The sequence below is a fragment of the Geotrypetes seraphini genome, chromosome 2, assembly GCF_902459505.1.
Source record: "Geotrypetes seraphini chromosome 2, aGeoSer1.1, whole genome shotgun sequence".
Taxonomy (NCBI): Eukaryota; Metazoa; Chordata; class Amphibia; order Gymnophiona; family Dermophiidae; genus Geotrypetes; species Geotrypetes seraphini.
The window spans coordinates 394,380,096-394,407,355 of NC_047085.1; the positions used below are offsets into that span (position 1 = coordinate 394,380,096).

General features: G+C 46.1%; 1 protein-coding gene across 9 annotated transcripts in view; it reads right to left on the bottom strand.

Moving 5' to 3' along the window:
• STK31 (serine/threonine kinase 31) overlaps positions 1-27,260 on the bottom strand; it is a 620,303-nt gene that overhangs the window by 371,887 nt on the left and 221,156 nt on the right. For all 9 annotated transcript variants that reach the window (XM_033930854.1, XM_033930858.1, XM_033930859.1 and 6 more), the window contains one exon: positions 23,636-24,012. In XM_033930854.1, the coding sequence (XP_033786745.1) occupies positions 23,636-24,012 (377 nt within the window). The remainder of the gene's footprint in view (positions 1-23,635; positions 24,013-27,260) is intronic.

Below are 27,260 nucleotides of genomic sequence, written 5' to 3' on the forward strand. Positions count from 1 at the left end.
CTAGCCCCTAATCTCTTTTTCTAATGCAATAGGTGTGTCATTCTGAACGGATGGGACATACAAAAGCAGTCCCAGAAATCTAGGGTGGGACCACTATGCCAGCTTGTAACACTGAAGAACAAAAGGCAGAGTCCTCTCTTGCCACTACATCTCTGTAAAACTTGGAAAATGTATGCAGAATGGACCAATTCGCTGCCCTACAAATCTCCTTGGGGGAGACTATCCAAGCTTCAGCCTACGAAGAACCACGCTTCTAGTCGAATGCGCTTTTACAGAAACTGGTGACTGCTTTCCACAGGAAATATATGCTGATGAAAAGGCCCTATGGATCCATCTAGAGATCATGGCCTTGGAAGACAGTGTGCCACATCTAGCCTGACTAGTAAGCACAAAAAGATGATCAGATAGCCTGAAATCGATGACCCAACATATATCAGAGAAGTACTCTTCTCACATCCAACTTTTTCAGAACCTGGTCCTTCTTGGAACCTGTGGACTGACACACTGGAAATCTGAATTCCTGATTGACATGGAATGCCGAAACAACCTTTGGCAAAAAGGATGGAACAGTATGCAAAGAAACTCCGGCCTCTGTGAATTTGAGAAAAGGTTCTCTGCAAGAAAGAGCCTATAGCTCTGAGACTCTTCTCATTGAAGTAATGGCTAAAAGAAAATCACCTTGAACGTCAGATCTATCAAGGATACGTCCTTCAGCGGTTCGTATGGAGCCTGGCTGAGACCCTGTAAAACCGAAGATTCCATGAAGGGAATAAGGGTTTTACTGGGAGCCTGAAATGCAGTACCCCCTTTAGGAATCTGGCTATGTCCGTATGAGACACCATCAAAGCTCTTCAGTCTTCAGCCCTGAAATAAGAGCCCCATGACATTTGGACTATGATGGATGCCACTGTAAGCCCCTTGTCAAGGCCAGCCTGGAGGAAAAGTTAACAGATCAGAGCAGAGAAAGGTTCCTCCTTTTCCTTAATGCACAAGTGTGGGAAAGTTTCCCATGCCTTAGAATAGGCAGAGACCATTGTCGGCGTCTTGGATCCGACTCCCTCTAAGCATCCCTTGTGTGCTAACACCATGCGCTCAATAACCATGCCATAAGAGCAAAGCAATCCGGATCTTCAATGACCACTGGTCCCCAAGAAAGAAGGTCCAGCTGTATTCATAGTCAGACCTGGGCCTGTCTGAAAACGACACTAGATCTGCAAACCACGGTTTGCGTTGTCAATCTGGAGCCACGAGAATTATTACACCTCAATGGCTTGAGATCTTGTGGAGGATACTTCCTAACCAGGGCCATGGAGGCAACATGTACAAAAGCTCGCTCTTCAGCTACGGCTGGACCAGAACGTTCAGAGACCTTTGCTTCCAGGTTCGGATCTTTGACTGAAGAATCTGTTCACCTTCTTGTTTGTTGCTGACAACATGAGATCGAACAATGGGTGAGTAGGTTTATACCTTCGATAAAGCACACATCGTAACAGGTGTTATCCAGGGACAGCAGGCAGATATTCTCACATGTGGATGACTCATCTACAGAGCCCCAGTACGGACACTTTAAAAGTGTATTGCCACTAAGATTTTTAGAAAGTTCATGATTTCCTGCACCGTGCATGTGCGAGTGCCTGCGCATGCGCGAGTGCCTTCCCGTCCAACATAGGCTCGTAGTAGCTCAGTTCTGTAAGCAAGCTAAGAAGCCAACCAGGGAGGTGGGTGGGTGGGTTGTGAGAATAACTGCTTGCTCTCCCTGGATAATATCTGTCATGGTAAGTAACTGTGCTTTATCCCAAGACAAGCACGCAGCATATTCTCACATGTGGACTGCCTAGCTTACTAGAATGGTAGAGGGTGTGTTGGCCATTAAGAAAATATATTTTACAATATTACTTGGCAGAAGTGACCATCCCGTCTGGAAAAAGATTTGAGATGGTAGTGAGATGTGAATGTATGAACCGAGGACCAAGTAGCAGCTTTACAGATTTCATCAATAGGAATGGAACGAAGGAAAGCAACTGAAGATGCCATAGCTCGGACTTTAAGTGATGTGACACAACTCCCCAGAAAATAACAAAAGGCGATACAAGCTGTCAACAAGTTAGAAATAGTTCTCGTGGATACCGGTTGGCCCAACTTGTTAGGGTCAAAAAGAGATGAACAATTGAACATTCTGTGAGATTGAGTCCTTTGCAAATAGTATGCCAAAGCTTGCTTACAGTCCAAAGTATGAAGAGCTGTTTCTCCAGGATGAGAGTGAGACTTGGGAAAAAAATACAGGAAGTACAATAGATTAAGATGAAATTCAGTGACTAGTTTTGGAAGAAACTTTGGAGGTGTACTGAGTACTACTTTGTCATGGTGAAAGACTGTGAAAGGTGGGTCTGCCACCAACGATTGTTCACTCGAACAGAAGAGAAATAAGAAAAACCACTTTCCAAGCGAGATATTTAAGATGACCCAAAAACACTGGTTCCAAAGGAGGCTTCATGAGTTTGGAGAGAACCACATTCAGATCCCAAACCAATGGGGGCAGTTGGGGAGGTGGCTTGACATTGAAAGTCCTTTCATAAATCTGGCTATGAGAGGATGAGCAGTGAGAGGTTTACCCTCAACTGGTCTGTGAAAAGCATTAATAGCACTGAGATGAACTCTAATAGAAGTGACTTTAAGGCTTGAGTTAGATAAATGTAGAAGATAATCCAGTACTGAAGATATAGAGGTGGATGGAGCATCATCATCAATGGAGATCACTCTGAGGAAAGGGATGTTACCAGTGGTGTGCCTCAAGGTTCTGTTTTTGGGTCTGTCTGTTCTTTTTAACATTTTTATACATGATATTGCTGAAGGGTTGTCGGGTAAGATTTGCCTCTGCTAATACCATCAAAATCTGCAATAGGGTAGACACGCTGGATGGTGCGAATAATTTGAAGAATGGTCTGAAATTTGGCAGCTTAAATTTAATGCTAAGAAATGCAAGGTCGTGCATTGGGCTACAAAAACCCAAGGGAACGGTACAGTTTAGGGGTGAAGAACTATGTGCACAACAGAAGAGCGGGACTTGGGTGTGATTGTATGTGATGATCTTAAGGTGGCCAAACAGGTTGGAAAGGTGACGGTGAAAGCTAGAGGAATGCTAGGTTGCATAGGGAGAGGTATGGCCAGTAGGAAAAAGGAGGTATTGATGCCTATGTATAAAGACTCTGGTGAGACCTCATTTAGAATATTGTGTACAATTCTGGAGGCCACACCTTCCAAAAGATATAAAAAGGATGGAGTTGGTCCAGAGGAAGGCTACTAAAATGGAATGTGGTCTTCGTGATAAGGCGTATGGGGACAGATCTAAATATCTTAATTTGTATACTTTGGAGGAAAGGCGGGAGAGGGGAGCTATGATAAGAGACATTTAAATAACAAAATATGAAAATGTCATTCACCAGCAGTGGACTCAATTTCTCAGATCCCCCATTCAATCCAAAAAGGTGGAAAAAAAGCCTCAAGAAACACTTTCACATAGCAATCATCGATTATTTTTAAGCTAGCGTTTTTTATCATTGGCAAAAAATCACACCAGAAGGAATGTAGGGCTCTAGAAAGATACAAAACCCACTACTGTGCACAGTAAAAATAGCATAATTTTTAACATTTTATTAAATTTTCAAAAGAGCCCATTGTTCAAAAGGCAAAAACAGATGAAAGGTAGAAAAAGCAGTTACTTATCGTAACAGGTGTTATCCATGGACAGCAGGCAGATATTCTCTACATGTGGGTGATGTCATCCACGGAGCCCAGATCGGACATTCTCGCAAGCAAACTTGCTTGAAGATCTTCAAGCTTGTGAGTGTACCGCGCATGCGCGTGTGCCTTCCCGCCCTAGCTAAAGAGTGCGTCTCCTCAGTGTGGCCTCAGTTCAGATAGCTAGCAAAGAAGCCAACCCCAGGGAGGTGGGTGGGTTGCGAGAATATCTGCTGTTGTCCCTGGATAACACCTGTTACGGTAAGTAACTGTGCTTTATCCCAAGACAAGCAGGCAGCATATTCTCTACATGTGGGCGACATCCAAGCTAACCAAAAAGGTACGTAGGGAGAGTTGGCAATATAGGAGAACAGATTACACAAAACTGACTGACCAAACTGGCCGTCCCGTTTGGAAAAGGTATCCAGACAGTAGAGAGAGGTGAAGGTATGAACCGAGGATCAAGTGGCAGCCATGCAGATCTCCTCAATAGGAGTTGATATGAGTAAGCAACAGACACCATCGCTCTGGGACTCAGCACTGCAGAAGGAGACCAGCCTGAGCATAGCAGAAAGAGATACAAGCAGCCAACCCGTCGGAGATTGTTTGCAAAAAGATATGAAAAGTTGAGGAGCAGGCCGATGAGCATGAGGGTGTTGCAAGTAGGAAGCCAATGCACGCTCACGGCCCAGAATAAGAAGCGCCACTTCTCCAGGATGAGAATGAGGCGCAGGAAAAAACCAGGAAGGCAACATATTGGTTGAGGTGAAAATCCGAAACCAACTTAGGGAAGAAACATAGGAGGGAAACGGAAGACCACCGCATCAAGATGGAAAACAGGGAAAGGTGGGTCCGCAACCAAAGCCTGCAGCTCACTAACCCTGCTAGCAGACGTGAGCCCAACAAGAAAACCTTCCAAATGAGACACCTCAAATGAGCCCGAACAATTGGCTCAAAGGGAGGCTACATCAACCTGAAGAAAAGCAGCAAAGGCACCAAGGTGGACTCGAATAGATGTTGATTTGAGACCAGCCCCAGAACAGTGCAGCAAAAAATCCAGTACAGACGACAAGGAGGCAGATTGCAGCTCCTTGTGAGGCATAGCACACCAAGAAGAAAAGCCAGTCCACCCGTGAGTGTAAAACCACCTAGTGGACCGGTCCCGCGAAGCCTCAAGAACATCCTGTACAGAATGGGAAAACAGGAACTAGGAGGAGAGGAACCAAGCTGGTAAGCATAGAGATTGCAGGTTGGGAGGAAGCAGAGAACCCTAACTCTGAGTAAGCAGAGAAGGACAAACAGGAAGAAGCAGAGGCTCCCTGGTACTGAGTTGAATGAGAAGGGAGGATCCAGGTAGATAGGGTCACCGAGGATCTATCAGAAGCACGGTGGCAGGGACTGACCTGAGGAAAATGAGTCTTCAGAATCAGAGGGAATGGAGGGAACGCATATAGAAATAGGTTCATCCAATCCAGAATGGAAGCAACCGCCTCAAGCTGGTGAGGGGAGTAAATACCGGAGCAGAAACAAGGCAACATGTGGTCGAGGGGGGACGCAAACAGATCCATCTGCGGAGTCTCCCACTGAGCAAACACCTGATGAAGAGGACTAAAGTTGTCAGCCAGACATATCGCCCAGGGCCAAATACCCCAGAGCTCTCCGGCAAAGAGACAGGGAACCCGTGGTGCCTTGTACATTGACAAAAGACAAGGCTACACGGGTGTCTGTCTGAAAAAGGACCCCGTGGTCGCGAAGCAGAGGATAAAAAGCTCGCAGAGCATTTAAAATGGCTCAGAGCACCAACAGAGTGACATGAAAAAGTCAATCCGTGCTGGACCAATAGCCGAGAGTATGAAGACCATCGAGAGGAGTCCCCCAAGCGGAGCGGAAGAGTCTATCGTGAGGACCTTCAGCGGACGGGGCGCATGAAACAACAAACCTCTGGAAAGAGTAAAAGAAAGCATCCACGAGTGGAGAGACTGTCCCAAGAAAGGAGACATCGCAATGTGAAAACTCCAGAGGCCGTTATGGCGCCAGAAGAACCACCTGGCGAGACAAGGCTTCGAGAAGCCTGTCATCGGAAAAAGAAAAGACATGAAGACCCAGCTTCTGCAGGGCTGCAGGCACCACAACCAGGCATCGGGAGAAAACTGTTGGATGAGAAAGGTGAGACCAAAAAGGACTCAGTACTGAACGGGAAGATTTCCCACCCGAAATCTGAGGGATCTGTGAGACTAAATGAATCGGAAGAAAAGAAAGCTTCCAGGAGACCAAGAGAGCAGAACCAATCACCTTGAGCCCTCGAGGGATTGGAAGCAGATTATCCCCCTCGACGGTGATAAGAAACCCAGAGGGGGAAACAGCTCCCAGAGTCAATAGAAAAAATGGAAAGAAGAGACTACAAAGGCAAACCACAGCATCAGGCTGGGGAGCATGCCGACGGAGTCGCAGAGTCTGTGTCCGAGGCGGAGGCCAGGAACAAGCCGTAGTAGAATACTGGGAATACCGATGCAGATGATAGGTCCGCAAGGGATTCATCAACAATCCATAACCCAGGTCGGGCAGACTGGCCAGGCAGTCTGGAAGGACGAAATCCATGAACCCGAATCTGTAAGCAAGCCCGAAGACTCAGTACCACAGAAGAGTAGCGACTGTGGAGGAAAAAGTCCACAGCAACCAACGGCAGTTGAACCAAGGGTACTCGAGGGAGGTACAAGAGATGGGGGTATATGTCTTACTTCAAACTAAGAGGCATAAGGTAAAACCCATGCCCACCAGGAAAGTACTCCAAAGACGATGTCCCAACGAATAAATGGATCGTCCCATTCTCCCAGGGGTGACTGCAGAGAAACGCAGACCATGAGTGAGAAACCGTGCAATGAGAAAGTCAGGGAAGAGATTCTGCTGCTTAACACAGTGAGGAGATACTTCCAGCAGAAGGGTTAAAGAGGCAGGAAGAGTATGAGAAAATGAGTGCCCTCATACAAGCCACGGAGAACGGGAGAATTAGGAGCCCCCACAGCAGGCCTCGAAAGAGGAGTCCGGGGCCTCGAAAAAAAGAACGAGGAGGCGTGGAACAAGGCCGACAAGGACCTCCAGCACAAGACCCTACCCGGACCTGGAACAGACCCCAAAGAGCCTTGAAGCACGAGGAAAAAGGCGATCTGAATCCTGCCACAAACAAGAGGTGCCTCGATGGAGAGGAGCACCTCGAGGCAGAAACCGAGAGAGGCCTCTCAAAGGCCTCGAAACCGGACAGCAAGAGCACAAGGCCTGGAGCGACCAAGCGAAAACGCACGAGGCCCAGTTAAGGACGAGGAACCAAACCCCAGAGACCAATCAGGGGGCACCCTGAGGAAAAGCACCCACGGCATGCAGTTAGCCTGGGTGAGGTCAAGACCCTGCCCGGGACCAGAAGGGTCCCTCAAGAGCCTCGAAGAACGAGGAAGAGAGGGATCCGAATCTCGCCTCAAACAGAGGCGCCGCAACAGAGGAGTAGTGCGCAGCAGAAGCAGATCGAAGCGCTTCGACAGCCTGAAGCCGGACAGCTGGAGTACAAGGCCAGGACGGACTAGGTGATGGCCCAGTTGAGGACGAGGCACAAGGCCCCAGAGACCAAGCAGGGGGAGCCTCGAAAACAGGTGCAGTCCCGCAGGAAGCTGGGTTGAGGTTCAGACCATGCCCAGGCTGGAAGGATACCCCAAGAACATCGAAGGACAAGGAAAAAGGAAAAAAGAAATCCGAATCTCGCCTCGAACAGAGGCGCCCCGAAGGGGAGGAGTAGAAACATAGAAAAAGAAGGCAGATAAGGGCCGCGGCCCATCTAGTCTTCCCACCCTAATGACCCTCCCCTATTTAACTCTGCGTAGAGATCCCACGTGACGATCCCATTTCTTCTTAAAATCAGGCACGCTGCTTGCTTCGATCACCTGAAGTGGAAGTTTATTCCAGCGATCAACCACTCTTTCGGTGAAAAAATATTTCCTGGTGTCACCGTGCAATTTCCCGCCCCTGATTTTCCATGGATGTCCTCTTGTCGCCGTCGGACCTTTGAAAAAGAAGATATCTTCTTCTACCTCGATGCGGCCCATGAGGTATTTGAACGTCTCGATCATGTCTCCCCTCTCTCTGTGTTCCTCGAGTGAGTATAGCCGTAATTTATCCAGCCGTTCCTCATACGGGAGATGCTTGAGTCCCGAGACCATCCGGGTGGTCATTCGCTGGACTGACTCAAGCCTCAGTACATCCTTGCGGTAATGAGGCCTCCAGAATTGTACGCAGTATTCCAGATGGGGCCTCACCATGGATCTATACAACAGCATAATGACTTCAGGCTTACGGCTGACGAAACTCCTACGTATACATCCTATGATCTGCCTAGCCTTAGATGAAGCCCGCTCCATTTGATTGGCAGTCTCGTTCTGCAACAGTCCTTGCTAGGATCTCGCCATTTAGGGTGTAAGTCGCGCATGGATTTTGACTGCCAAGGTGCATGACTTTGCACTTCTTGGCATTGAAACTCAGTTGCCAGGTCCTAGACCATTGCCCCAATAGGAGTAGGTCGTGTTTCATATTGTCCGTTGTGCTCTTGCTTATTATATTACATAGTTTGGCGTCATCGGTGAATAACGTTATTTTACCTTGAAGCCCCTCAGCCAAGTCCCTTATAAAGATATTGAAAAGGATCAGGCCTAAGACCGAGCCCTGTGGCACTCCGCTGATCACTGCCATCATTACAGAGGGGGTGCCGTTCACCACCACTCTCTGAAGCCTACCACCAAGCCAGTCTCCAACCCATTTTGTCAAAGTGTCACCTAATCCTATAGAACTCATTTTGCACAACAACCTGCGGTGTGGGACACTATCAAATGCTTTGCTGAAGTCCAAGTATACAATGTCCAAGGACTCTCCAACATCGAGCTTCCCCGTCACCCAGTCAAAGAAGCGGATCAAGTTGGATTGGCAGGATTTCCCCTTGGTAAATCCATGTTGACGAGGATCCCGTAGATTCTCCATGTCCAGGATCTTATCTAATTGGTGTTTGATTAGAGTTTCCATTAGTTTGCTCACTATTGATGTGAGACTCACTGGTCTGTAGTTCTCAGCCTCTGTCCTGCAACCTTTTTTGTGGAGTGGAATGACGTTAGCCGTTTTCCAGTCCAACGGGACTCTACCTGTACTAAGGGAGAGATTGAAGAGCGCGGATAGTGGTTCCGCCAGGACGTCCCTTAACTCCCTGAGCACCCTGGGGTGTAGGTTGTCTGGCCCCATTACTTTGTTAACCTTGAGTTTTGACAGCTCACAGTAGACACTGCTTGTTGTAAACTTGAAATTACTAAACGGGTCTACTGAGCCATCCTCGAGGCCGAAGCAGATCGAGGCTGCCGGACAGCCTTAAAACCCGATAGCCAAAGTACGAGGCTCGGAAAGAACAGGCGAGGACACAATCGAGGCATGACGCCCAGTCGAGGTACGACACCCCAGTCGAGGTCGAGGCACAAAGTCCCATCCCAAAAGGCGGCACCATACCAATGAAACTGGTAATGAAGGTGCAGCAGTGCACTCCATAGAGGGCAACCTCGAGGATGAGTATTCCCTATTAAAGGAGGCACGCTTCGAAGGTCTCGTAGAGGCTGGCACGACTGCACTTAATGCCTGAATGCCTGAGACTCAGCTAGAGGCTACTGAGGTAGCGTATCTGAGGAGAAAGGAAGATACTTACCCGAGGATGGAACATTACGAGGCACAGCAGACAAGAGCCACAGGGGATCAAAACCAAGTCGGGTCGAGTCCAATGACGGAAAAAGGCCTGGCCACTCTACTCACACGTGGTTTTTGAACCCGGTGAGAGGCCAGGAGAGAAAGAAAAACATAGCCGCAGCCAAACGAGGACTAGTGGCAGGGCCGAAGCCCAAGCAAGGCCCGCCGGAAGAAAACCAGCGGGAACACCAGAAATCTTTTTTTTTTTCAATCCAAGAAAAAAAAAAAAGACACGCTGCACAGCGACTTAAAGAAAACAAAGAAAGCCGCGGGTGCGAGAAGGCAAGTAGGAAAACGGCAGAGCTGTAGAACAGGGCTTCTTGGTTCCGCGGAAAAACAAGAACTGAGGCCACGCACCCCCTAGCTAGGGCGGGAAGGCACACGCGCAGTACACTCGCAAGCTTGAAGATCTTCAAGCAAGTTTGCTTGCAAGAGTGTCCGATCGGGGCTTCGTGGATGACGTCACCCACATGTAGAGATTATGCTGCCTGCTCGTCCTGGGATTAAAAAAAAAGATACAACTTGTTCCTTATCCAACTCCGCCAACTTCTCTTCTTTTCAACGGCGTTCAGCGTTACAGTTCCACCAATGGCAGTAGGCCCACAGACTCCTCCAACCTGGCACCGTTGGTGAAGCTGTTACCCGAACACCGTTGAAAAGAAGAGTTGGTTAAGCAACAGCAAGTGTTCTGGCGCCAGAACTAAGTTATATCTTTTTTTCTACCTTTCATCTGTTTTGCCTTTAGACAATGGGCTCTTTTGAAAATTTAATAAAAAGTTAAAAATTATAAATCATACTATTTTTACTGTGCACAGTAGTGGGTTTTTGTATCTCTCTAGATCCCTACATTCCTTTAGGTGTGAGCTTTTTGCCAATGACAAAAACAATGCTAGCTTAAAAATCACAATGATTGCTACGTGATGAAATATTTGAGGCTTTTTCTCCACTTTTTTGGATTGAATGGGGGATATGAGAAATTGAGTCCACTGCTGGTGAGTGAAATTTTCATATTTTGTTGTTTTTCTGTCACTACGATTTATTATTTGAGAGACATGAAGAACATAAGCAGTGCCTCTGCTGGGTTAGACCAGAGGTCCATCGTGCCCAGCAGTCTGCTCACGCGGTGGCCCAACAGGTCCAGGACCTGTGTAGCAATCCTTTATCTATACCCTTCTATCCTCTTTTCCTTCAGAAAATTGTCCAATCCCTTCTTGAACCCCAATACCGTACTCTGTCCTATCACGCCCTCTGGAAACGCATTCCAAGTGTTCACCACCCGCTGGGTGAAGACGAACATCCTAACATTGGTTTTGAATCTGTCCCCTCTCAACTTTTCCGAATGCCCTCTCATTCTTGTAGTTTTCAAAAGTTTGAAGAATCTGTCCCTCTCCACTTTCTCTATGCCCTTCATGATCTTACAGGTCTCAATCATATCCCCTCTAAGTCTCCTCTTCTCCAGGGAAAAGAGCCCCAGTTTCTCCAATCTTGCAGTGTATGAAAGATTTTCCATACCTTTTATAAAACTTGTCACTCTCTTCTGAACCCTCTCGAATATCACCATATCCTTAAGGTACGGCGACCAATATTGGACACAGTACTCCAGACGCGGACGCACCATCGCCCGATAAGACGACAGGATAATTTCTTTCGTTCTGGTTGTAATACCTTTCTTGATTATACCTAGCATTCTATTCGCCTTCTTTGAGGCTGCTGCGCACTGTGCCGACGGCTTCATTGTCTTGTTCACCATTACCCCCAGGTCCCTTTCTTGGGTACTCTCACCCAATAACAGCCCTCCCATCGTATAGCTGTACTTCGGGTTTCTGTTTCTAACGTGCAAGACTTTATTAAGCGTCATTTGCCATCTCGTCGCCCACTCTCCTAATTTGTTCAAGTCCCTTTGTAAATCTTCGCAGTCCTCTTTAGTCCTAGCCCCACTAAATAGTTTGGTGTCATCTGCGAATTTTATTATTTCGCACTTCGTCCCTGTTTCTAAATCATTTATAAATATATTGAATAGCAGCGGTCCAAGCACCGATCCCTGTAGAATACACTCGAGACCAGTCCGAGTAATGGCCCTTCACTCTACCCTCTGCTTCCTACCCGCCAACCAATTCCTGATCCATCTATGTATGTCTCCTTTCACCCCATGGTTCTTCAGTTTCCGAAGTAGGCGTTCATGGGGTACATTGTCAAAGGCTTTTTGGAAATCTAAGTATATGATGTCTATGGGGTCCCCTTTGTCCATCCGCTTGTTTATTCCTTCGAAGAAGTGCAATAAGTTTGTTAGGCACGATCTTCCCTTGAAGAAGCCATGTTGGCTTGTTATCAGAAGCTGATTTCTTTCTAGAAGCTCATCGATGCTGCCTTTTATCAGTGCTACATAATATAAATGTGAATGAGTCGAGTCTCTTTCATTCTTTACAATGGGAGGGCTGGTAATGGGTGAAAGTACCCTAGAAAAGGACTTGGGGGAAATAGTGCACAAGACAATGAAGCTGTCGGCACAGTGCGCAGCGGCCTTAAAGAAGGCGAATAGAATGAAAGAGGTTATCCTGCCGTTGTATTGGGCGTTGGTGCGCCCGCATCTGGAGTACTGCGTCCAATATTGGTCGGCGTACTTTAAGAAGGATATAGCGTTACTTGAGAGGGTTCAGAAAAGAGCGATGCAATTGATAAAAGGTATGGAAATCTTTCATATGCTGAAAGATTAGAGAAACTGGGGCTCTTTTCCATGGAAAAGCGGAGACTTAGAGGGGACATGATAGAGACTTACAAGATCATGAAGGGCATAGAGAAAGTGGAGAGGAACAGATTCTTCAAACTTTCGAAAACTACAAGAACGAGAGGGCATTCGGAAAAATTAAGAAGGGACAGATTCAGAACCAATGCTAGTAGGTTCTTCTTCACCCAAAGGGTGGTGGACACCTGGAATGTGTTTCCAGAGGGTGTGATAGGATAGAGTACGGTATTGGGGTTCAAGAAGGGATTGGATGATTTCCTGAAGGAAAAGGGGATAGAAAGATTACTATACAGGTCCTGGACCTGATGGGCCACCACGTGAACAGACTGCTGGGCACGATGGACCTCTGGTCTGACCCAGCAGAGGCACTGCTTATGTTCTTATGAAAGGAAACTCTGCAATGAGAGGGTATAGGATGAAGTTAAGAGGTGATAGGTTCTGAAGTAATCTGAAGAAATATTTTTTTATGGAAAGTGTGGTACATGCGTGGAACAGTCTCCCGGAAGAGGTGATGGAAACAGAGACTGTCTGAATTCAAGAGGGTCTGGGATAAGCACGAGGGATCTCTCAAAGAGAGAAAGAGATAATGGTTACTGTGGATGGGCAGACTAGATGGGTTATTTGGCCTTTATCTGTTGTCATGTTTCTATGATGATGAAGAGTACACTAGGTGGAAAACCATGTCCATTTTTGCTGGTAGCACTGCTGTGTGGATGGTTTTCTTGATGCTTCCAAGATCAGTCTGTCAGAATTGGAAAGATGACTGTCAGCCGATGTCATTCCAAAAGGTACTAGGCTGTCAGGTGTAAAGACTGAAGACTGGGATGTAGAAGAGATCCTTGACTCTGCGTGAGAAGAGATGGAAAAGTCTGAAGAGGGACTGGTTCTTTGATATTCAGCAAGTAGAAGGGAGAACCAAGGTTGCTTGGGCCACCAAGGAGCTATGAGGATCATGGTGGCCGATTCTTGTTTGAGTTTGACAAGCGTCTTGAGAATGAGAGGAATGGGAGGAAACGCATAGAGGACTTGTGCGTCCAATCCAGGAGAAAGGCATCTACCACCAGACGCTAAGGAGAGCATTTTCTGGAGCAAAATTGAGGCAGTTTGTGATTAAGAGGAGACACAAACAGGTCTATCTCGGGAGTCCCCCAGAGAGAGAATATTTGATGTAAAACTGCAGAGTTGAGTGTTCACTCGTGAGGCCAGAGGAACCTGCTGAGCTTGGGCATCCTCAGTGTGCATGAAATGAAATACTGCTAAGACAAAATTATTATGGTTTAGGCAAAAAATTGAGAAGTTGCCCAGCTCAATTTTGTTGCCTCTGGTGACTCACTGAAAATTGATTTTTCATCTAGAATTCTGGGTTTTATTCTGGATTCCTCACTTTCACTATCTGTTCAAATTAATAATGTTACAAAAAAAAAAAAAAATGATTTTTTTAGTTTAAAGATGCTTAGAAGAGTACGTCATCTTTATTTCAGCAGCATTTTGCAGTTCTGGTTCAAGCTATTATTCTATCTCAGTTGGACTATGGAAACTCGTTTTATGCTTATTTAAGTAAATACAATTTGAAGAGGTTACAACTTATCCAGAATACGGCAGCCAAATTGATATATGGCAAACAAATATGAACATGTCACACCTTTATTGAGATACAGAGAATCAAGTTTTCTGGGAGCCATTGTAATGGTCAAGGGCGTTTTCCAATTCTTGTGAAGAGTCTCTTTAAGAATACCATGCAATGGTAGTTTGAGAAGTTCCTTAGGAGGATCATCATAATCTAGGGCCTCTAGATATTCAGCGCTGTAGGCAGAATCAGCTTCAAGTATGACAGGCAAGTCTTTGCCTGTCTTATAAATTTTGTAAGAGAGATCCTTTCAGCAGGGGATCTTGTTTTAGGTGGGAATTTCTGAGGAGACTTGTCTGAAAGAGTATCATAAGCTTCAGTTGCAGAAACAGAAAAGTGCTCATCCGATTCAGAGTGTAAGTCAGTCATAAATAGGCTTTGGTGAAGGTGTGCGTCAAGAGGATTGATGCTTTCGATGACTCTGGTACCGTTCTGAAGATGAGGACGAATGACGTGAAGCCCTCTTCCATTTAGAAGTACGTGATGAAGACCGGTAGTGCTTTCTGGACTTCGAACATCAAGGTGAAGAAGAGGAGCATCGATATCTCGATGAAACAAATTGATATCTCGATGTAGAACTGAACCTCCGATGAGATGATCGATGTCAAGGCATCAAGCATCGAGATGAGCGACGGTGACCGGAGGAATATTCCTGTCTGTGTTGCAATGGGGAACCAGTTGTGGTAACAGTATCTGGTGGCCTTATGCTCAGGCTGGACCTGGACCAAAGGAATAGATGTTGGTACATGTAGTTTGAATGCTCCCTTTTGAAAATCTCATCAAGCTTTTCACGGAAAGAAAGCACCAACACCTGTGGCTTGTCTCAGCTTGCCTCAGAGAGGGTGACCTCAATGAGAATGCATGCCTTAAAGGAAAGGCATCATTGCTTGGTTGGCATCAAGGGACTCGATGCAAGAATGACCTGCGATGCTGTTTGAGAAGCTGCGGCTTTAGCTGGCTTACCAGTCGGTGCAAGGTCTCCAGATACCGATGTTGATGCCAAAGACTTTGATGGTTGTGAAGTCTTTATCGGTGTCCATGCAGGTCCCGAACAGTTTCTCCTGTTGAAATTTACGGCTTTTAACTAAACGCTTTTGCAGAGTAGTACACAGAGCACAGGGTTCCATCCAGTGTTCAGGCCCAAGACATTGTTAAGCACCAACTATGCGGGTCGGTGATAGAAAATGGCCTTTGGCATCTGCAATACTTTTTGAAGCCCGTTAACGGTCTGGACATGGACAGAAAGACCGTGTCAGCCAAATTAAACTCAATGACTGAAGAAAAAGAACAAAACCTTAATGGGCAAAGCCAAGAGAAAGAGAGAAAAATATTTCTCTCTTTTTAAAAAAAAAAAAGGGGGGGAAAATATTTTTTAAAACAATTTTTAAAACTCCAAAAACTAAGTAAAAGCGGGAAGGCAAGCACAAAGTTTGAACAGAGTTTAAAAAACAAGACTTCTTCGCTCTGTGGAAAACTAAGAACTGAGGTATCGCGAGCCTACATCAAGCAGGAAGGCACTCGTGCATGCGCGGTGCAGGCAATCGCAAACTTTCTAAAAATCTTAAAGTGGCGATGCACTTTTAAAATGTCCATACCGGGGCTCCGTGGATGACGTCAACAACATGTGAAAATATGCTGCCTGTTTGTCCTGGGATAATAATCTTTTTTTTATTCCCTGTAGGATTCCATATACTAGGTGTTCAATCTCAAACCGCAATCCAGGAGTTACAGAAATCCAACACTTTTCTGAGCACATGCTCTACCCCCTTAGTCTCAGAGCTAGAGAACATATCCAGTTAAGTCCCAAAGCCAAGTAACATACCTGAACATATCCATGACCAAGGGGTTCAAAGGAAGATCCCCAGCAACACAAACAAATTCTGAATTGGTCTGCCCTGCAAAACATGAAACAAGTAAGAAACAAGTAATAAACATGCATAAAGGCAATCCAGCCAAACATTGAGGAACAATGTAGAACTAACCTGCAGCGTGCAACGAGCACCCACATGAGAGCCTCCAGTAAGCATACTCACAGAAGGAGAACACTGCTCACAGGATCCATCAAATGGCTGGAAAGACTTCAAGCCTACAAGGAGAACAATCAAGGGGAAAGCAGCAGGCTATTTAACAACTGATTGCTTACAGAGAGGGTGGATCATATAAAATACTAAAGGGACTAACAGAAAGAAGATTATCGAAGGTATAAACCTAATCTTCCATTCTGTTACGTCTCTTCCGGATTCCATATGCTAGGTGACATACTAAAGCAATGGTAACAGCTAGAGAGGGACAGAAGAGCCTGTCCTCAACTCCGAGGTCCCAAAAGTGGTATCAGAATGAGCCACCACATCCACTCGGTAAAACCAGGTAAAAGTATGAAGAGAAGACCAAGTAGTCTCCCTGCAAATTGCATCAGAATGCATCACTGCAGAAACTAACTGTCTATGTTCTCTAGCTCTCAAGCTAAGGGGGTAGAGCATGTATGAAGAGAGGACCAAGTAGTCGCCCTGCAAATTGCATCAGAATGCATCACTGCAGAAACTAACTGTCTATGTTCTCTAGCTTCTCAAGCTAAGGGGGTAGAGCATGTGCTCGGAAAAGTGCTGGTTTCTGCAACTCTTGGATTGCAGGTTAGAATTGAACACCAAGCGTATGGAATCCAGAAGGGACATAACAGAATGGTTTGGAAGGCTGCTGCAGACAGCATCCACTCACCTGGATCCAAAGTCTATCTGCTGAGGAAATCAGCTTGGACATTGGCCACTACTGCTACATGTGCTGCTGAGAGGGCCCGAAGATGAAGCTCTGCCCACTTGAACAGTACGTTAGCTTCCAGACTAAGCTGGGTACGCTTGGTGCCTCCCTAGTGATTGACATACGCCCCCACTATAATATTATCTAAGAAGACTCAGACCGCTGTCCCTCCAGACTCTTCTACAGTTTCTGCACTGCAATACCAGTCGAAGGGCTCAAAGTTCTAGCCTGTTGATTGACCACTTCCTCTGGAAGGCCAACCAACATCGCTGAATTGGATGTCAGTTGCAGTAAGCCCCCCAGTCGAACAGGCTGGCATCCATTGTCACAATAACTCAGGAAGCTAATCGGAGGGGCATGCCCCTTGGCAATGCCTGTGGGCAGAGTCATCAGGTCATACTGGTCAAGGCTTCTGGTGACCCGCCTACAGGGAGTCCAACTGAGGTAACCACAGAGATAGCAACACGTTCTGGAAAGGACACGTATGAAGGCCAAAGAACAGAACTGCATAGATGATGTACTTGATTCCAAGTCTTTATAATAATTTAAAAGTATTGTATTTAGGTTGTTGTCCACCTTTGTAATAAAGGAACAAGGATCCGACACAGCTGCCATAGAACCTAACATTTGGAGGTAGTGCCACACACATGGAGCTGGTTTGGCTGAGCAAGCTCGTTATCTGAGAGTAAAGCTTCTGTGTGCTTCTGGTAGATAGATAGACTGTAGACTGGTAGACTGTCTGCTGTGTTGAAAAAGACCCCCCCAGATGATCCATAGATTGTGATGGAATCAGTTTGCTCTTTTGGAAATTCACTATCTAACCCAGGCTTTGCAGGATCCGGACCACATGAGCTTGCTCTTCTTCTGGGAATGATGGGAGTTCTAATCAGCAAGTCATCCAGGTATGGATGAACCTGCAATCCCATCTTGCACAAGTAGGCAGCAACCACCACCATCATCTTGATGAATGTGCAAGGTGTTATTGCCAGCCCAAAGGGAAGGGCCAAGAACTGAATGTTTTTTCCAGGACATGGAATCTCAGGAACTTACTGTGGTCCAGAAATATGGGAATGTGCAGATAAGCCTCCATCAGATCCAGAGGATAGAAACTCCCCCAGAGCAACCATCACTATCATTGATTGTATTGTCTCCATGCAAAAGTGTGAAGCTTTCAGCACTGCATTATGTGCATAACATCTAGACCATTGGTCTCAAACTCAAACCCTTTGCAGGGCCACATTTTGGATTTGTAGGTACTTGGAGGGCCTCAGAAAAAATAGTTACTGTCTTATTAAAGAAATGACAATTTTGCATGAGGTAAAAATCTTTATAGTTTATAAATCTTTCCTTTTGGCTAAGTCTTAATAATAATATTGTAATTTATAGTTAAAGAGACATATGATCAAGAAACTGTTATGTTTTACTTTTGTGATTATGATCACACATACCAAGGGCCTCAAAATAGGACCTAGCGGGCAGCATGTGGCCCCTGGGCCGCATGTTTGAGACCACTGATCTAGACTGAGTCTCCAATCATTTGAGTCTTTCTTGGGCACAACGAAGTATATAGAGTATGTGCCCGAGCCCAAATCTTCAAGAGGCAGATTCTATGGCCTGAATATCAAATAGCCTCTGAACTGTAGCTGTGACCTTGCTTGCTTCAATTTGTGAGTCCCTACGCCCACAAACCAGCAAATGCCCCCCCCCCCCCCCGCTAACCAGCATCGCCCCTCTTGGTTTACGAGCATAATTAGTTCCAGAAGCATGCTCATAAACCAAATTACTCATATCAAAGCGAGTTTCCCCATAGGAAGTAAGGGAAACTTGCGTGATTGGTTTCACCTCCCCCCCACCGGCGGCCACCGGCGCTGCTCCACCCCACCCCACCACACCCTCAAAAGACATTTCCACCCCCGAGGCCACTGATGCACTTACACATCCCCCCTCCCCCGTGAACCGACATCGACCACCCCGCTGCTCACAAACGCCAACCCCGCAAACCAGCATCGCAACCCCTCGCGAACGCCCGCCCAAACTGAAGCCTTACCCCCCATCTGGCACCGGTACACAGCACCAACCCACAGGAGGTGCCGGTGCCCGAAGATCGTGCTGCTTGCCAGACTGGGCCTTGAGCATCTGCACATGATGAAGGCCTTCTGGCTCTCGTTCTCTCCGAGGGGGGGGGAGAAGGTGGAACCAATCAAGCGAGTTTCCCTTACTTCCTATGGAGAAACTCGCTTTGATATATGAGTAATTTGGTTTACGAGCATACTTAAGGTTCCACTGTGTGTGTGTGTGTGTATATATATATATATATATATATATATATATATATATATATATATATATATATATATAGTCAAACCTCGGTTTGCGAGTAACCCGGTTTGCAAGTGTTTTGCAAGACGAGCAAAACACTCAGCAAACTTTTGACTCGCAAACCGAAGGTTGACTCGATTTGCGAACACCCCCCCAATAACCGGCATCGCTCCCCCTGCTCACAAAGGCCCCCTTGCTCCAACCGCCCCCCCCCCCCACCGCGAACCGGCCTCCCCCTCCCCCCCCGCCCGAACAACTTAAACTTGATGATGGAGACGACCTCCGATGGGAAAAACAGGGGAGGGCAGAACGATGGTAGTTATGCTCTCTATGAGACAGTCAAAAAGGCTGAGGAGCCCTGGGTACAGCAGACGTGGAAGGGTTTTGCTGCTGCTTCAGCTTGTGCTGTCTCATAACAGGCTGATGGATGGTAGGTGCCTGTTTCGGTGGGTAACGCCACTGATAGATCATAGGCGGGCGTGATGGACAAGGAGGAGCAGGCTTGGGCTTCGGACGGAGAATGGACTGGAAAGACTTCTCATGGTCCGACAGCTTCTTGGTCGCCGCCTCGATGGTCTCATCGAAGAGATCGGCACCAGCACATGGGATGTTAGCCAGCCTGTCCTGAAGATTCGGGTCCATATCGATGGTTCGAAGCCACACCAGGCGTCGCATGGCCACCAAACAAGCAGCAGCCCTCACCAAGAGCTCAAAAGCATCGTAAGAAGACCGCATCATCTGGAGCCTCAGTTGAGATAACGAAGCCAGAACCTCCGAGTACTCGAAGCGAGCTTGGGAGTCCAAATATGGCAGAAACTTTTGCAGAACTGAGAGGAAAAACTCGAAGTAGATGGCAAAATGAAAACTGTAATTGAGGATTCGAGAGGCCATCATCGAGTTCTGGTAGATGCGCCTGCCAAATCTGTCCATGGTCTTGCCCTCCCGGCCAGGTGGAACGGTGGCATAGACCTGGGAAAGGTGAGACCGCTTCAGGGAAGATTCCACCAGCAGAGACTGATGAGAGAGCTGAGTCCCATAAAATCCCTTGTGGTGAACCGTGCGGTACCTGGCATCCAATTTACCCGGAACAGCTGGGATAGAGTAAGGAGTCTCGAAGCAGCGCATGAAGGTCTGGTCCAGCAGCTTATGCAAAGGAAGCCGGAGGGACTCCACAGGTGGTTGAGGGAGATGCATCGTTTCCAAATATTCCTTTGAAAATTTGGACGCCAGTGTCCAGGGTAACGTCCAAATCTACAGCCATCTTGTCGCAGGAAAGAGGAAAAGGACAGCTGGTCAGCCAGCGCCGGGCCTCAAGAAGAACTCAAGGACGATGAGGCCTCCGGGTCCAACGAGGCTGGGGATCGGCAGGGAGAAAAAGATCCCAAAGTGTCTTCGAGCTCCGGCATAGGAGGAGGTGGAGACTCCTGATGCAAATAATTGATGAAAGGCTGCTTCCGTCGAGGCGAGTCACAGCTCAATGAATGCCTCGAGAAACAACCCAAACTGTGCCTGGAAGTCGGCCTCGACCGTCAAGACGAGCGAGGCACCAACGAGGCTTCCAGCGAATGAATGGGACTGGAGGCGGTGGATCGAAGCAGAGGTGGCTGAGTAGACACACCTCGAGGCTCTCGCCAAGCCTCAAGGCAAGGCATCGAGGGCATCGGGTCCGGAGGAGGCCCTCGCAGAGACTCGGCTCCCGGCATTGAGGGAATCGGTTCCAAGGGAGGCATGGGCAAAGACTCTGCTCCTTGCGATGCATGCATCGATGCCAGACCAGACATTCGCAGAGACTCTGCTCCCTGCAGCGAGAGTGTACGAAGAGGAGGCATCGGAGGTGGCTCGACCTCGCGAGAGGCCCCCGTGTGCCCTGGCTGGATTTGGGAAAGAAGCTTCGGCCCCATGGTAGTAAAGAGCTCGATGAACTGCTTCTCCAACAAGGTCTGGAACGACGCCGGCAAGGAGGGATCCGCATCCGAGATGGGACCTCCTGCACGGACATCGGGATCCCTGCCGCCTGGGTGCTTGGACTTAGAAGCCTTGGGCACCTTGAGCACCACAGGGGGAATGGGCTGCTTAGCTACCTGACCTGAGGAGGCAGTGTGACCTGACCTGAGGAGGCAGAGGAAGGCCCCGCAGCCGGCGGCAAAATCAAAGCCGGCACAAACGAAGCAGGCTTGAGGAGACTCGAGGCCGCAGAGGTGGAAGATGGAAGAGTCGAGGCGGAAGTCGAAGGCTTGGCGCTTTTCGATGAGGTCAGCTCCGACGAAGCCTCCATGCTGAACAGCAACCCCCACAAGAAAAAGCTACGCTTAAACGCACGTGCTGTAAGTGTGGAGCAAGGCCGGCACGATTTTGGAAGGTGTTGAGGCCCGAGACACCGCAGACAGCGTCGATGAGGGTCTGTCAGCGAAATTGCGCGCTGGCACTTGACACACTTCTTAAAACCGGTGATAGGCCGGGACATAGGCTGAAAAAGCTCCGCCGCTAGGTCGAAGCCTCGGAGCTGCGGCCACGTGGCCTGCCCGGTCGAACGGAAGGAAAAATTTTTTTTTTTTAAAAACACAATAAAATACGACGAAAATCAACGATTCTGAAGTTAAAGAACCCAAAACCGCGGACTTAGAAGGCACAAGGGAAGTTACTTTGCGCAGAGAGTCGAAGACGGACTTCTCCGCTCCGCGGAAAAGTAAGAACTGAGGAGACACGCCCGGTGCATCGGGCGGGAAGGCACTCGCGCATGCGCGGTGTGGGTGACTTGAAACTTCTAAAGTTTCTACAAGCAAGTATGCTTGCGAGACGTCCGCATCGGAGCTCTGTCGAATGACGTCACCCACTAGTGAGAATACCTGCCTGCTTGTCCTGGGATAACATCTTCCCAGTTCACTTCAAAATTAACTCTGAAGAACACCTTAAAATAGAAAATTCATTGAGGGTACTTTGGATAATTTTAGTTTCAACATTATCTTTTGAAATGCAGGTAGATAGTAACATATAGTAACATAGTAGATGACGGCAGATAAAGACCCAAATGGTCCATCTAATCTGCCCAACCTGATTCAATTTAAATTTTTTTTTATTTTTTTTCTTCTTAGCTATTTCTGGGCAAGAATCCAAAGCTTTACCCGGTACTGTGCTTGGGTTCCAACTGCCGAAATCTCTGTTAAGACTTACTCCAGCCCATCTACACCCTCCCAGCCATTGAAGCCCTCCCCAACCCATCCTCCACCAAATGGCCATACACAGACACAAACCGTGCAAGTCTGCCCAGTAATTTAAGAATTTTTTTTTCAAAGGCAATTAAGATCTATCAGGGGGTATTTTTTGGAACAACATTTCAGATTGCTAGTTTGTCTCACTAGGATTACTGCAATGTTCTATATCTTGCTATTTCAATCACGTAGAGGAAATGAATATAGTTATTGCGAAATACAGCAGCAGCTGGGACAATTTTTAGACAAGAATAAATTGCCAGGTCTCACAACCCTTTAAAGAGCTTGCCATTTCAAGCTAGAATAATTTTCAGGTCTTGATATCTAATCTTTAAGATCCTCCAAGGTTTATCCCCTGCACAAACAGTTCATTTAATCTCACTTTCTCCTATAACAGGTACTAACCATATGCTATATTGAATGGACATGGTAGGTCCATCTTTCAGAGGAATTAAGCTCAAAAGATACTTAGCTAATTCCTTTCCTTATCAATCTGTTTAGATCTGGAATCCACTGCCATCTACCTTGAAAAAATTATCTTCGTATATGTTTCACAAAGGATTAAAAACTTTATTTGAACAATTATACATCTAAGATAATACTTAATGCTAACATTAATCTTATTTGTAATAATCAAATAATATTTTGTTGTAAGCCCCTGCAAAGGGATTGAGTGGGTTAGAAATGTCCATTTAGTTTAGATTAGCTATACTGTGACCTCTATTATGATGTGGATTATTACATTATATTAGTGATTTCTATTCCGCCATTACCTTGCGGTTCAAGGCGGATTACATAGGAATTGTCAAGATATTACAAGATACATCAGGTGGATTACATAAGAATTGTCTTGATATTAGTAAAAACATAAGGAGTAGTTTGAACATTTTTGATATGCTAAGGAGTATATAGTATTATATGTGAAGCTTGGGACGGATCTGGTTGTATTAGGGTTTTATGTATTTTTTGAAGAGTAGGGTTTTTGTTTCTTTTTTGAAGGTTTTGTAGTCTGTGGTCGAAGACAACAGATTGGTGAGTTCTCTGTCCAGTTTTGCTGCTCTGGTGGACAGTAGGTTGTCATACAGTTTTCTTCGTTTGACATTTATGTTTATGTAGCTGGAAATTGTAAAATTTGCAAAGGAACTCTATGACGACTACTGGAAGCTATTTAAAGCAATGGACAATTGATTTTCAAGTAGTTTTTATATGTGCTGGAAGAAATCAGATTTTATATAGACTCATTAAGATGAAGAACCATGCAGTCACTAATATTCAAATTTTGAAGGTCCATAAAAATTTATGAAAAAAGTTTATATATTAACTAAACTAGTTGTAAGGAAGAATTATTTTTATACAGTATATGTATTTAGTGAAGATCAATGTTAGTAGGCATGAACTGACCTGCATCTCCCTTTCAACCAAAATAACATGATTTTGTTACAATGCTCAGTATTCCCCTTCCTCCCTTGCTTTTATTCAACTTACTTTGTAAATGGTGCATTTCTTTCACACCTCCTCTCTGGAGAGCTTTGATTACGGAAGCGTACTCTTTGCCTATTGATTAATTGGATGTTCTGTTGCTCTACCACAGAAATGTTTTCTGCGTATCTATTCTTCCATACTGGGGATGGTAGGTTAGTGTTCTTGGGTGGACACATGGGGCCATCCATTTTTCTGTCACCATTGTAGTTTATGTTGGAAATGGATTTGCACTTCTCAGCAAACCCCTTCTTTGCCACTTCTTCACCAATATCTGTGCTCCCAAAATCTACCTGAACTACAACAGTGTTATCCTTGTAGGTCAATTTATGTTGCACTTTTATCTGTTTTTCAAAAATTAGGCTGCTTAAAAACTGTTTGGCCTGCAAAAAAGAAAGAAAAGTGACAAGTCATAAAACCAAAATTGCATATTCGTTGTCATCAGCACAAACCAACAATTAAATGTAACTTATCTTTCAAAGTAGGTGGGGGTAAATATATACAAAGAATACCTCCATGAGTGATTAGCTTTCTCTATACCTAGGTGCTAAAATCTGGAATGATCTTCTAACAGTAATAATAACTATATCTACCTACTGCATATTTCGTAAATTACTGAAAACCTCTCTCTTTGAATAATGGACTTCACTCAAACCATGAAGTTTAGCAATATTATTTATAATTTTCAGTCTTTTTGTTCTTAATCACCCTTTGCAAATTTTTGTAATCTAAACCGCTATGAATCCAATAGGAGATATAGCAGTATATAAGATACCATTAGCACTAATACACTGTAGGTCAACCTCCAGTTGAAAGGAAGCTTTGGAAACAGGGCATACAGTATGTAGGTGAATGGTAATAAACAGAAGTAATCTAAGGAAATAATTTATGGAAAGGCTGATGGTTATGTGGAATCACTTCCCTGTGGAGGTGTTGGAGATGAGGTTCGGAAGTGGAGACTTCGAGTGAGGTGTCGGCGGTCTAGTCGAAGTAGGAGTAGAGCGAGGCTTAGTTGAAGAGGGACGTTCTTTAGAAGAAGAACTATGCTTGGAAGTATGACTCGATGAAGGCCTCGATCGTCGGTGAGAACGGTGCTTGGAAGCAGATCTCGAAGATCGAGGAGACTTCGCCTCGGAGACTGAAGCAGACGATGCCACCAAAGAATGGATAGGACTGGAGGCTGTAGATCGAAGCTCCAGAGGCTTGATGGAGGAACCTCGATGCACTCCCAAAGACTCTGCTCCTTATATAGAGTGTGAGGATTCCTGCCGAGGCACTTGCAAACATTCTGCTCCTTGCTTCACATGCTTGAATGCCAGACCAGACACTCGCAGAGAATCTGCTCCCTGCAAAGAGTGTGTAAGCTCAGACTGAGGCAAAGGAAGCGGATCGACCTCGTGGGAGCCTGCTGAATGCCCAGGCTGGATGAGAGGAAGAAGCTTCGGTCCCATATTCGCCTTCCCACCCATAAAATTATGCCACTTCAATAGATTTCTCAACAAAACCTTTGCTTACCAGGCGGCTAAGCTGAACCCTTGGCTTGCCCAAATAATACTTGAGGCCCCCTCTTACCTTAGTTTTAGAAAACTCCTCAAAACGCACCTCTTCCGTGAACAGGGATCTCAATCCCATTTACCACCGGCTTCTCCCCCTTCCCACTCTCCCCCCCTCCACACTTGATCTCACACTCGCTAGCGCGTACCAACCCTTCCTTCTGTCTTACCTCTACCCCTGCTAAATCTCAGCTATAGTTTTTTTCCTCTCGCCCCCCCCCTCTTCATCGCTTGTAATTTTTTGTTACAATTCTGTAATTTTGTAGTTTTGACAGTTCTGTAACTTCGTTACAACTCTGTAAATTTGTAATTTTGTCAATATTTTGTAATTTGTGTAAATTTGTAAGTTTGTCAATATATTGTAAATCCGTGTATCACCGCGGACTGTAATTAATGAATGTGAACCGCCTAGAACCTTTTGGGTATGGCGGTATACAAGAATAAAATTATTATTATTATTATTATATTAGTAAGGAACTGAATGAATTGCTTCTCCAACATGGTCTGGAAAGAAGCCGGCAAGGATGGATCAGCGTCTGAAACCGGACCACCTGCCTTGGCTGGAGGTTCCACCGAGGCAGTGTAAATATGCTTCGACTTGGAAGTCTTAGGCACTTTAAGCACCACCACTGGAACTTTCTGCTGAGCTATCTGACCTGAGGAAACAGGGGAAGATATAGCAGGTGTCGAAGAGAGAGCCGCTGCAAACGATGAAGGTCTGATGAGGCTCGAGGTGAAAGCAGTAGAAGCAGGAGGAGCTCGGTCCAAGACGCCTTTGATGTCGAGGGATCGGAGGAAGAATCCATCCCGAACAGCTTCTCCACCAAAAGATGACGACATTTAAGGGCTCGAGGTTGAAGAGTAGCACAGCACTCGCACGACTTCAGGTGATGTTCCGGCCCAAGGCACTTGAGGCACCGACGGTGTGGATCCGTAAGGTAAATCGCACGCTGGCACTGGCTACACTTCTTGAAGCCCGTGACAGGCCAGGACATAGAGGAAAACAGCCGCCGTAAGATCAAAGCCCTTGGACTGTGGCCGAGCAGCCTGCCCCGGCAGACGGATAGAAGATTGAAAAAAATTATTATTTTTTTTTTAACTAGAAATAAAAGAAATAAAGTAAGAACAGCAATTCGTGAAGAAAAAAATACAAACCACGGTTCAGAGAAGGCACGAATAACGAAGTTAAACGCAGAGAGTCAAAGACGGATTTCTCGGCTCCGCAGAAAACAGAGAACTGAGGAGACGCACCCTACGCTGGGCGGGAAGGCACTAGTGCATGCGCGGTGCGGTCAACTCGAAACTTCGAGTTTTCTTCAAGCAAGTCTGCTTGCGAGCTTCCGCATCCGGGCTCCGCTGATGACATCACCCATATGTGAGAATTGCTGCCTGCTTGTCCTGGGATAAAGTGTGTCTTATGGAGCAAAAAATACGGTAAATTCCAGAAATACTGTCAGTTTGAAGAGACAGTGCACTGACAGGTCCACCCCTTGATTAAGGGCCACCATCATCTCCTGCCAAGCGGCTTCTGCTTGAGATTCACACAGACATCTAATAAATAAACTGAGTGCCCTCGGGATTGACCGCAAAGTGAAGGGGCTGGGTCAGGAACTCGTTGAATGGAAGGCGACGGAGGGTAGTGGTCAATGAAGATCACTCTGAGGAAAGGGATGTTACCAATGATATGCCTCAAAGTTCTGTTTTTGGGAAGGTTCTTTTTAACATTTTTATAAGCAATATTGCTAAAGGGCTGATGATAGCAAAATCTGCAATAGAGTAGACACCCCGGATGGTGTGAACAGGAAAAAAAAAAGACCTAGCAAAGCTTGAAGAATGGTCTGAAATTTGGCAGCTAAAATTTAATGCTAACAAATGCAAGATCATGCATCTGGGCTGCAAAAACCTGAGGGAACAGTACAGTTTAGGGGTAAAGAACATATGTGCACAACAGAAGAGCGGGGCTTGGATGTATGTGATGATCTTAAGCGCTTTCATCGGAGTGGTTATCCCACACCAGTGATTAAAAAGGCTGTGAAATGAGCAAATCATGCAGATCGTGAATGGCTATTAATACCTAA